General features: G+C 42.6%; 1 protein-coding gene across 1 annotated transcript in view; it reads left to right on the plus strand.

Annotated features, from left to right (window-relative positions):
* Nucleotides 1-6: 6 nt before the first annotated feature.
* Nucleotides 7-12,001, plus strand: part of Vav3 (vav 3 guanine nucleotide exchange factor) — a 354,621-nt gene continuing 342,626 nt past the window's right edge. Inside the window, exon 1 of the mRNA XM_013031889.1 lies at nt 7-298. Coding sequence (XP_012887343.1) covers nt 95-298 — 204 coding nt within the window. The 5' untranslated portion in view covers nt 7-94. The remainder of the gene's footprint in view (nt 299-12,001) is intronic.

The raw sequence follows: 12,001 nt of genomic DNA on the forward strand, positions 1-12,001 counted from the left end.
CGCTCCACGGCGGCGGACCCAGGCCGGAGCCCCAGCCCGCGAGGCGTGTCCGACTCCCGGGAAGCGTCGCCGGGAGGTCCCGGAGCCGGCGGGCATGGAGCCGTGGAAGCAGTGCGCGCAGTGGCTCATCCACTGCAAGGTGCTGCCCGCCAACCATCGGGTGACCTGGGACTCGGCGCAGGTGTTCGACCTGGCGCAGACCCTCCGCGATGGAGTCCTGCTCTGCCAGCTGCTCAACAACCTCCGCGCGCACTCCATCAACCTGAAGGAGATCAACCTGAGGCCGCAGATGTCCCAGGTAAGGCGGCCGCCCGCCCGCCCTCGGCCGCGACCCACCGGCCCGCTAATTTCTTTGTGTAAATGCACGCACGTAGGTGCTCCCCGCCCGCCCGCACGCCGCGCCCCGCTGCCCCCCGCCGCCCGCGGCCCGGACCACTTGGGCTTCTCCTACCTTGGCTTGGTGTGGGCTGAGCTGTGCAGCGCAACGCTACAGCCTGGCGTCTCCCAGACGGTGTCAGGGATTTCCTAAATACATGCCCTAGGTAATATGGGAAGAAAGAAGTTGTCGTGGAGTGCCCTTCACCAACTTTGTGTGTGTGTGTGTGTGTGTGTGTGTGAGAGAGAGAGAGAGAGAGAGAGGACAGACAGACAGAGACAGACAGACACAGAAATAGCAGAGCGATTCTATCCAGTGCTTCCCTGACATCGGATGGGGGGGGCGCGTTTTGAGTTTCATCTGTTCTTTGCATTTTGGCCCCCATGGTTTTCTGGAAAGAGGAACCATGACATCAGCCGAGGACTTTAGGAAGTGGAGGGTGTTTGGTCCGTTATCTGCCCAGGAATGACACTGGTCACAGGCAGGAAAAGGAATGGGACACACACACACACACACACACACACACACACACACACACACACACACACACACACACACACACACACACACACACACCGTTTCCCCAATGTCCTTGTCTGCGCCTCCCCCTTTCCCCCAGCCTGGAGTTGCAGGAAAGCCGGCTGGTTACAGTTCTTCAACAATGTGAGAAGCATCTAGCCCAGTCTCTCTCAGCAGGGACAGGAAATGAGCAGTTTCACTGGAGATTCCGCTTTTTGGGGGGTGTGGGGGTGGGCTCAGGTGGTCAGATGTATTCCTGGCCCAGCCTTGCTTGAGAGTTTTAAATCAGATGAAGCTCTGAGAAGCCTTTGGGCTCCTTAGAGTCAGCACAGAAGTCACAGTGCAGCCCAGTAGGGGTTTCTTGGTCTTAGCAGAAAGTTTCTGCCCAGGAAGATGTTAAATACAAGTCACAACCTCTGTTTGCTCTTTCACACACAGAACACACACACACACACACACACCAATTTCAACTTAAAAGGGAGACTAAAGAGCCCCGTTCAGGACACAATTTAGCACTAGTCTTGTCTGTACAGAACTTCAGCTACTTAGCAACGAGTGCTGGTGCCTCTCAAGAAAGAACTGGCTTTCTACGGCTTAATTATGCATCTAAAGGTAGAGCCGCACTCATCTCTGGGTCCCGGATGTCAGTACTTCAGTGAGGTCTCTCTGCACTTGAAGTTTTGCACCTCTTGTTCATCTGCTTTCAACCTGTTAGAAGGCAGCCCATAGGAAAGGCCAGGCATGGAAGTGGTCATGCTGTATGCATTTACACAAGAGGTAAATGCTTTTTCGTGATGGCTTGATGATTGCTAGCTTTGTAGAGCTCTTCGTTGTGGTCTCAATGATGGATCTCCTATATAGCAGACATGTAGCAGGCATTTCCATAATATAGAAGCTGCTGTCTCTACGAAGTTCTGCAGGGGAGCTGCCGGCTCCTGGTCATCCCTGTTCTCATAGGCCCCTGTTTTTCCAGAACCTTCACTGTGGCCCATCAGCAGGGAGGACAGTACTGTGGCAGACACCTCCCGGAAATTTGGGTTTCCAGGAGCTTTTAGTGACTGTTTATTGGGTCAGTCTTCATAATCACATTTTCTGGACAGCTAAGCATCTCTCTCCTCTTTAACCTTCAAACCTGTGTGTGAAGGTTAACAATGGAAAGGAAATCTTTTCAAATGCTCTTTTTCTTTCTCCTGTTGGAATGTGATTAGCTGTAATTTAATCTTTCCAATGACTAGGGGATATTATTATCAGCATCACTAATGAAAATTGAGCACATAAAATTCTCTCAGAGCTCTATTCCCTACTGAGGGTACCACAATGAGCATCTGAGGATATTTGCCCTGAAGGAATTATTATACTGCCATCAGATAAACCACCAGGTTGTAATGAGGTAAGTAGGACAGCTAAATGATCTTTCTTGAGATTGTTGTCCTTTTCAGTTCTTAATCTTCCCAATCCTGAGATTTCTAGTTGCAAATCCAATGCATTTGCCCTTGTAATACACCATGAGTGAGTGAATGCTTCTCTCAAATGTAAATGCTGGAACACTAGTACCTGACTATGGTGATGGCTAGTTTTATTTCCTTCTTGATTCTTGGCCACATTACAGAGAGGTAATGTTGCTGAGTGGCTGAGAGCTGAGGCTGATGAATTCATATTATATAAGTTGTCATGTCATTCTCAAATGAAACGAATGCTTTTATGAAATGCATCAACACAGTGCTCAACATATACTGCACAACAAATAAGTGTAAATGTGACTTAGTGTTTCCCCTCCCCCTGCTCACATCATAGTAGAAATAACAGAATACAATTACTGCACAGGTTTACAAGTTTCATTCTACTGACATCTCTAAATATTTCTACCTCCAGTCTTTCTGAGGGAAGGTTCTAGCCATTCTTCTATATGAAGTTCCTATCCTAGTAGCTCTGTTCATAATGTGTAGGGAATAACCTTTTAACCCAGTGCACTTTATATGCTTTTGTGAGACTCAGCTTTTCTCCATACATTCACATTCTTGCCTTTCCTCTCTCCCTTCATGCCCCTAACCTACCTGTCACTTCCTCAGAGAAGACTTTCTTGACTACCTTCCGTAAACTCCCTTCTATCAAATTATATTTCCATTTTGTGTGTGTGTGTGTGTGTGTGCGAGCGCGCGCGTGTGTGCGCACATGCACACGCGCACGCTGCTTCTAGGGCTTGAAATCAGAGTTAAGGTGCTGTCCCTGAGCTTAAGGCTAGCACTTTACCACTTGAGCCACAGCTCCACTTCTGGCATTTTTGGTAGTTAATTGGAGATAAGAGTTTCAGGGACCTTCCTGCTGGGCTGGCTTTGAACTGCAATCCTTACATCTCAGCCTCCAGAGTAACTAGGCAGCCTTGGTGCCATGCATCCCGGTGGAGTTTATACTCTTCTGAAGTTAGAGGTACCATTATTAGTACTTGTGGCTTTTTGATATGTTCAAGAGTCATTTCTTCCACCTGACTTAGGTTCAGTTGAAGACACAAATTTGAAGTAGACCATTTCCTTATAGTACATGGCTTCTAAGGTAGGAAATAGTAGGAAGCTCTCCCTTCACAAGATTTTTTTTTCATTATGAAAAATGTTCCAAGCAGATGCAGACAAAGGCAACTTTATTGATATTTTCCTTGCTACATGTTTTTGGTTTCCCAAAAGAGGCTATAAAATAACCAGCCTCTTTTAATAAGGGTGTTTATTCCAGTGAATGGGCTATTTCATTTTCTTTCTGTTAGTCTTCTACCTTACGTGCATTAAAACAAATAACCCTGCAAATAATAATTGCCCAATTATAGGCTAGACTCTTTAAAGTATTCCTACACTAATTGGGTCTTATTCAAAATAGAAGCATAAATAAGATCCCATTTCTGTAACTTCTTCTTGGCTGTGGACAGCACTTTCTTTCTGTTTTGCCATCTTGCTAATGTGATGGCTGTCTTCAACTAAAAAAGGGTTTGTCTAAAATACTGGTTTAGGTTTTGCTTTTATTTATAATAGGTTAAAGAGGTAAACATTACGTTTAGTTAAACATTGAACATGCTCCTTTGGTTCAAAAGAATGAAGTTAAATAAAATTTAAAAATCTAAGAAACTTGGTATCTAAATTAGATATTAGATGTATATTAGATTTGTTTTTTTTTATCCAAATAAAGCATTTAATGACCTGAGAGGAGCTGCCTGCTAATAATCATGCCCTCTAGGGAAAGGTCTGGTGATTGGCTTCATGTTGCTTTTCATGGTTCTGTCTTTATCAGTGCCTTATCATCAGTTTGTCATTGATGAGATGATTTGGGTCTTACTTTCAAATTAAAATCTTTGCTTTGTATTATGTTTAGTAGTAGTAATACATTTGATGAGATTTCCAACCACTATGTATGATATATTTAAAGTTTATGTTGCGTTAAAACTAATCAGTCATGAAAGATATCTTTTTTCTATTTATTTATTCATTTATATTGTGAAAATACTTTACAGAGGAGTTACAATTACATGGGCAAGATAATGAGTACATTTCTTATCAAGCATTGTAGCCTCCTCCTTTGTTTCCCCTTCTTATCCCTTCCCATCCTCCCCCCCCCCCCCCCCCCCCCCCCCCCCCCCCCCCCCCCCCCCCCCACAAAAGTTGTAAAGTTCTTTTTGGACATAAGGACTTGTACATCTCCTTGTTGCAATAGGTCCATGTGTATCCCTATTTAAATGATTTGTTTTTCCCCTTCCCCTCCACAAATTATTAAAGGTATCTTTTTGTTGTTGTTGTTGTTATATTGGGGTTTTGAACTCAGAGTGTTGTATTTACAAGGTAGGCGGTCTATCACTTGAGCCTGTCCCTCAGCCTAAAGGGTTTTTTTTTTTTCAATTTGAAAAAAATACTTTGTTCCTACATGGTGTCAGGAATTACTTAGAACACTGCCTTTGAGCAGTAAACACACTCAACAGTCTTTGCTCTAACGGGATATTTATGTGCTAGTGGAGGAGATGGACTGTACACTTATAAGCCACTGTGCAATAGAATGTACACTGAGAGAGAAATGTGACTTGAGCTTGCAGAAGGGAGTTTATGCAATTTATGAAGGGTAGCCAGGAAAGGCAGGAATGTGCATGTTTGGAGAAAAGAATAGTCCCAGGAGAGGGAACATGGATAGGAATGTCCTGAAGTAGTTAACTAACTGGCAGGCACACTAGAGGAACAGGAAGAGGGCCGAGGGGGGAGGGGTTAGGGAGAGCCAGGGATAGGAAAAACCAGTAGGAATGAGGTTGGAGAGAGAGAGAGAGAGAGAGAGAGAGAGAAAGGAAGCCCAGTGTTTAGAACTTGTGGGCCCTCATAATTACTTTAGCTTTTCCTCTGAGTGAAATGAGAGACCAGCTGAGGGCTTGAGCAAAGTCATGATTGACTTGGTTTATGTTTTCACCAGGGTCCTGTCCTGAGAAGACCCTGGGGCAGTGATGATGGAGGTAGTCAGGCTAGTATTGCTACTTGGGCAGGCAGTGTGACAAGAACAAGGTGAAATAGAGCTGTGCTTTCATGTTGAAGGGAGAGGAGAACCCGGGTTTGAGCAGAAGGGAAGTAAGAATGATTCCAAGCTTGAGCTGGTGAAATAATGGAAGTGCCATTTGCTATTTAGAAGATTGCTAGAGGAAATGAGTTTTGGGTGTGTCTCTGGGGGAGAGGGAAGGGAAATTTGGAACTAGTTCTCTTTTGAATGTCCAGTAGATATAACGGAGATGCTCAACAGGCATAGATGTTTTGATATAGATATGGATGTTTCATCATCAAGGTAGAGATGGCAGTTAAAATCATGACATTGGGTGATAGTCTAGGGGCCAGTGGCCTGTGAGTGAACTGTATGCTGCTTATCATTGAGGTTAGAGTGTAAGGGTCTCTTAGGATTAAAAAAGCCTCTAGACCAAGCCAGGAAACTGAGTCAGGAATTTAACCTCTTACCTGGGACCTGAGGAATGCAGTAACCTCTTAGCAGGAACTGAGGAATGCCATTGTAATAGTCCCGTTTCAAAAAAGTTGATGTTATCATATACTGGAACTTTGCAGCTTGCATCTGCTTGCAGTCTTTGCCTTCATAAGTCTAGCTTGTGTCCATGCTCGGGATCATAGTGTTAGCTCTGGAGTCTATGCTGTGTCCCTGGCCGGTCAGCTTCTGTAACACCTCCATAAACTTCTTCAAACTCTAAGCCCCTATTGGTGGACTCATTCTTGGACCCCTCAACAGAGGGATGGAAAATTGAGAGGGAATGGGTTCTAGGAAACTGAAGAAAGAGGAGAAGCAATGATCTTACATGTTAAATGCTGATAGATCAAGTAAGAGACAGACTGAAGAGAGAAAATCCACTTAAACAGCCCAAAGTAGTGGCTCACACCTATAACCCTAGTTACTCAGAAAGCTGAGATCTGAGAATCAGAGTTCAAACCCAGCAGGGACAGAAAAGTCTGTGAGGCTCTTGTCTCCAATTAATCAGCAAAAAGCTGAGATAGGGGTGTGGCTCAAGTAATAAGTGAAAAAATGAAGAGAAAGCACTCAGGCTGTGAGATCAAGCCCCAGTGTATATATACACACATTTTTGACCTTTATAAAAACTAATTTAGTGGTGTGGTAGGCAAAAACCAAATGGAAGTTGAGAGCATAGGTTAGGATTAAGGTATCAAGTACAGGCATTTCTTTGGAGGTTGGAGAGAGAAAAATAAGGTCATGGCTAGTAGTGGAAAAAAAGTTAAGAGGGGACCATTTTCTTGTCACACAGGATTTTCATTTTGTGGCTATGAAAATATTTCTTGTAGATTTAGACAAGATTTTATAGAGCTCTTTTTTTTTTTTGGTTGGTCGTGGGGCTTGAACTCTGGGCTTGGGCTCTATCCCTGCACTCTTCAGCTCAAGGCAAGCACTCTACCACTTGAGCCACAGCGCCACTTCCAGTTTTCTGGTGGCTTATTGGAGATAAGAGTTTCATGGACTTTCCTGCCTGGGCGGCTTTGAACAGAGATCCTCAGATCTCAGCCTCCTGAATAGCTAGAATTTATAGGCGTGAGCCACCAGCGCCCGGCTATAGAGCTCTTGTAGATATGTACAAACATACATCTAAGACATAAGCAAACATAACTTTATTATGTTCCTAAAGCCTTTCTTTGGGTTACCATTTCAACTTTGTTCCCATGTGTTTCTTTGAGATACAGTCCTTTAAGCACAGTGTCAGGTGATATATCATTTGTAAAAGAATATGATACTGTTGTCCCTAGGTTTTCCTCCAGCTTGCTAACACCTAATGGAGTTTCAATGTTATTACTGTTTTAACAAGTTAAAATAAAGAGAACTTTATTTCCGCTAAATATAACCCTATGTTAAAAACCATAATTATATTGGTTTCGGCATGTGGTGTGTATTATATGTCATTACTTTCTGTCCCCAAATAAAGCGATGATGTGTGCAGGTTACTGTGTTATATAGAAAGGAAGGTCAAAAAAAAAAAAAACCAAAAAACCCACACCCTGTAATTGGCCAAACAAGAATGAATATCCCAGTTACATTTTGCTCCACCCAGAATAATGTCATTATTTAGTTTTTCTTCCCAGAAGTCAGTTACCTCTTTGTGCTGTTTGTTAGATTGTTCTTTTGGATCACCTGCCAGCATAATGCTAAACTCAACATCATTTGGGTTTTGGTCTTTAAAGTAGCTGAGACATCTTACACATTTGTTCTATTGGAAGAATTGTTGGCTTAGCCTACCTTCTATAGGAACTGAAGTATTGATACAATTTGCATATTTTTTATTGTGAAGATACTGTACAGAGGAGTTTCAATTACATAAGAAAGGTTATGAGTACATTTCCTATCGAGCATTGTTATCCCCTCCTTTGTTTTTCCCCTACCATACTTTCCCTCCCCACCTCCCCAAGTCCTCCCGCCCCCCCCCGCCCAAGTTGTGAAGTTCCTTTACAACACAGTGTTTTATACATCTCATTGTATCTTTGTTTCAGCATTTAATAATTTCCCTTTCCTTCCCCAAATTAGAAAAATGTATATACAAGTTGCAGGGCCCCAGAGACAACAGGGGTTACACCATGGGGGAAGAACATACAAAAGAAGTAAAAATAAAAAAATCAAATACATTAAAAACAACAGCAACAAAGCAAAAACCTCTTGTGTCCCTATCTTGGGCTTCATTTCACTTAGCATCATCTTATATGGTCATATGTACATAGCTTTTGACCTTTTCTGCTTGTCTGGTAAGATTATCCTAGATGTATACTAGTAATTGCAAATAAGGGAAACCATGGGATCTATGTTTCGTTGGGCCTGGCTTACTTCACTTAATATAATTTTTTCCAAGTCTTTCCATTTCCTAACAAATGGGGTGGTGCCATTCTTTCTGATGGAGGCATGATGTATTGATACATTTTGCTCAGGTATAAACTCATAGCTGCCGGTGAAAGTAAAAAGAGAAAACGAGAAAAAAAATGATGAGGAAAATGATGTTTGGCATGCAAATTGTATGTTTCCCTAATTTTCAGATTCCCCATTTCCCCCCTTAAATCTCTCTATGGCACTTGGCAATTCTGATCATTCCCTTTCTCTTGGAACTGTCTCTTCCCTTCATTGTCTGCATTACATCCTAGCTCTTAGCCTCTCTCATTCTTTCTCAGTTTCCTCCTTATCTAAACATTCCTAAAACACTTTAGAGCCTTTTTTTAGTTGTCTTTTCATGTCATATTTTATTCCCTGTATCATCTCATGAGATCCATGGTATTCATCCACCATGACAAACCCCCGGATCCACACTGACAGCCTAGGTCTGCCTGTTGTACAGCCCCCACCTCACCTCCATCATGACGGTCACTTTGTGGGTGAAGTTCAGTCATGGCATAAAGTTCCTTCACAGCAGAGTTGAGGACAGTGGATGGGGATAAAACTGGGAATGAAAGAGATGGCTATCTAGTTCAGTCAAGAGAGACATAGGCCAGAGCAAAGGGGTGGTAATAGAGGGATAATTAAAGGATTTGGGGGGACTTTTACTGCAGAGAGAGGGGGATAGATCTAGGTTGAACCCCTATTTCTGGCTTGGGTGATGGTAGGGAGGGACAGATCCCAGAGGGAAAGAGAGTCCTTGGGGTTGTCATATTGAACTGCATGTTCCTACCAGTTCCTGGCTTCTTCATTTCAAACATCCCACTCTCTCACTCCCCCCCTTTTTTCTGCTTTATTCTGCTAATACCTAAAAACCCACTGGGTCTTTTGAACTCACTGTTCTTACCACCTCTTCTTTGCTTTCATGGCTTCGTTTCCTTCCTACTCAGCTTCAACACCACAGCAAGGCAATTACTTCCTTTGCTTCTCTATTTATCTTGCTCATTTGGGTAAACAAAACCCTAGTTAAATCCAACTTGTGACTTTCTTTCCTTCCTCCAGCTGAGTTGCAGAAGCTTATGGAGGAATCAGTTGACCCCTTCCACTTGAGAGTACCTTGGGGAGGCCAGGTGGCAGGTTATATTTATCTACACTACCTGTTCTCAAGGTGTGGTCCAGGACACCTGGCAGTCTGCCATACTTTAAGGGGTTCTATAGGGCCAAACCCCTTTTTATCTAATATAAAACCATTACTCTCTTTTTCTTTTAAGTACTTAGTGGAGTTTTTCCAAGCCTTCTTGGTTTTGCTGGTATGATTGTTGTGTTGACAGTGAATATAAGCTTTTGTATACTTTAAAACTTTCAGTTTAGAATAATAATAAGTATTGATAAATATAGTCTCACAAACCAATTCTTCTGAAGGCCCTCGTTCATATTTTTGAGTGTAAAGGGATTCTGCACAGCAAAAAGTGTGCAAACCCTTCTAGATCAATTTACTTCCTGGTCCTTTAAGATGACTCTGTTCTTCTTTGGGCCAACTTCCATCCCTTAGTTTTTCTTCATTGTTATTATAAAGGTGATGCACAGAAGGGTTACAGTTATATAACTCAGGTGATGAGTACATTTCTTTTTGGATAATATCACCTATCCCTTGCTCTCTCTCTCTCAGCTTTTCTCTCCTGTCCCTACCCAGAAGTTGTATAGCTCATTTTTAACCTAGTGTCTAGTCTTGAAAAAAATTCTTCATCTTAATGGAGGGAATTAGACAAAATTACAGAAGAGCTTTTTCTAGCTCTCACCACCTTCCACATCTGCACCCATGGAAGATCCTTTATTCCTCTTCGAGGAGCTGAATTTATAGTGCTTCTGGCAGAGGTCCGTTACTTCTTCTCTCTTCCATGCTCACCTGCCATCATTAGAGACCTTGCAGATCTTTCCCATTTGCATGCATATATGCTATTCTTTCCTGTTTGATTTAAGATAGAGGCACAAATGAACCTTGGGGTTGATGGAGAGTGACTAGGGTTTGGCCTGAGCTATTAGGGCAGGTAATGGGGTCAACTTCCTTCTGTCTAGCGATTCCAAATGGACCACAGATAAATCTACAGTCCTTAGAAAGCGTACGTACAACAAGCAGTGATGTGGTCCTGTTTCATCTCTCCACTCTGTAGTCCTAACATTTTTTGGGTGGGGGGAGGGGAAGGGTGAAAGGGAGAAGGGGGGATGGGCTTCTAGATGAGCAGTGCTGTTAAATATCTCCCTACTCTTGCCTATCCCCCCTTTTCTTTTCTTCTTCAGGCACCTTTTCTCATTTGTCTTCTTGAAGATTTAGTTCGACTCATCTTGGTGGTAGGTTTTCCCTGACTCCCCTCCCAGGTGTGGCTGATTATGAGTGGCTTTTTGCAACACTCTGGTGGAGTGCAGCATTCCATGAACTGTTTTGCAATCTCTTTTCTTATTTATCTCCCATCCAGGCTATGACTTGCTGGAGGCTGCCCTACGCTGATTCACTGATACGACTATGTAGAAGTTAACACAAGGGGTCATATATGCATAGATAGGCATAAATTCATTGGTGGGTTGAAGATGATGACTCTTTGTTGACTATCTTTCCATTGATATGTGTATACATTTGAAAAATAAGATGACATACTCAGCACTATCTGTGTCATTAAAAACTAAAAATATCCACTAAGTGCCATTGCTAATAATAGCAGATAACAATATACCACTTAACCAACTGAGTGATTTTCAAGAGTGGCTCAACCTGTCCTTGAATTTGTTCATTTCCAAAATAGATCCTCATTCCTAGGGTTGGTTGTGAGATCTAAATGAATTTATTAGCTCTGTGACTACTACATCAACACAGAGTAGATACCGTTTTTCTTTCTGTTACCATTACTACTATTCCTGTAGAAACATTTGCTATGCAAGACCATCACTTACAGTGCAGTATCTCAGTTAAATGTTCCAATAACATGAGGCAGGCACTGGTATTTATTCCCACTGTTATTATCTCTCAGGCTAAGAAGGGCTTAATAACTTGTACTAACAAGTTTATCTTGGTGAAGCCAAGATTAGAATTTGAACATTGAAAATTAGCTTAGTTTCTCCTTCACCGGACCATTGGCACATCTGAGCAGGAATAGCAGTAAATTTCCACCCATTCCCCCTTCCCCCTCCCAATTTGTGCTCTCTGCTTTCTGTGTGTGATCCCTTTTTGGTCTTGTGGCTGTTAATAACACACTATAGGTTGTCACTATTCATAGTAAAATGGGGTCAGACTTCTGTCAGGTATATGATGGAAAAAAGGAATACAATTAGATAGGTAAACAAAGACAAGTGAAGGAGGAAAAAAAAGAGAAAATGAGGCTAGCTGGACCTTTTTGGCCTTTTAGTGCTTTCAGACAGCAGACCTTGAGAATCTGGGCTTCCTGTTCTCTGGTCAGTAGAGCCTCCATTTCCTTGAGAGTCGGAAACACTGCTGTTTTCGATGGCATACTTTGGAATGGTTCTCTTTTCCTTCTCCCTTTATTATAGCTGTTCTGGGAAATGAACAGATGTTTGTTTTAGATAGTATGTGGAATATGGTTCTGTTTTACATTTTTGACAATACTAGGCTTTGAGCTCAATACTGTGTGCTTGCTAGGAAGGGGCTCTACTGTCCAGCCTTATCTCCATCCCCCTTTTTTCTATTTTTCACTGGTCATTTGAGATAGGATCTGCTCTTTGCTT

Source organism: Dipodomys ordii, unplaced genomic scaffold, assembly GCF_000151885.1.
Source record: "Dipodomys ordii isolate 6190 unplaced genomic scaffold, Dord_2.0 Scaffold146, whole genome shotgun sequence".
NCBI classification, from domain to species: domain Eukaryota; kingdom Metazoa; phylum Chordata; class Mammalia; order Rodentia; family Heteromyidae; genus Dipodomys; species Dipodomys ordii.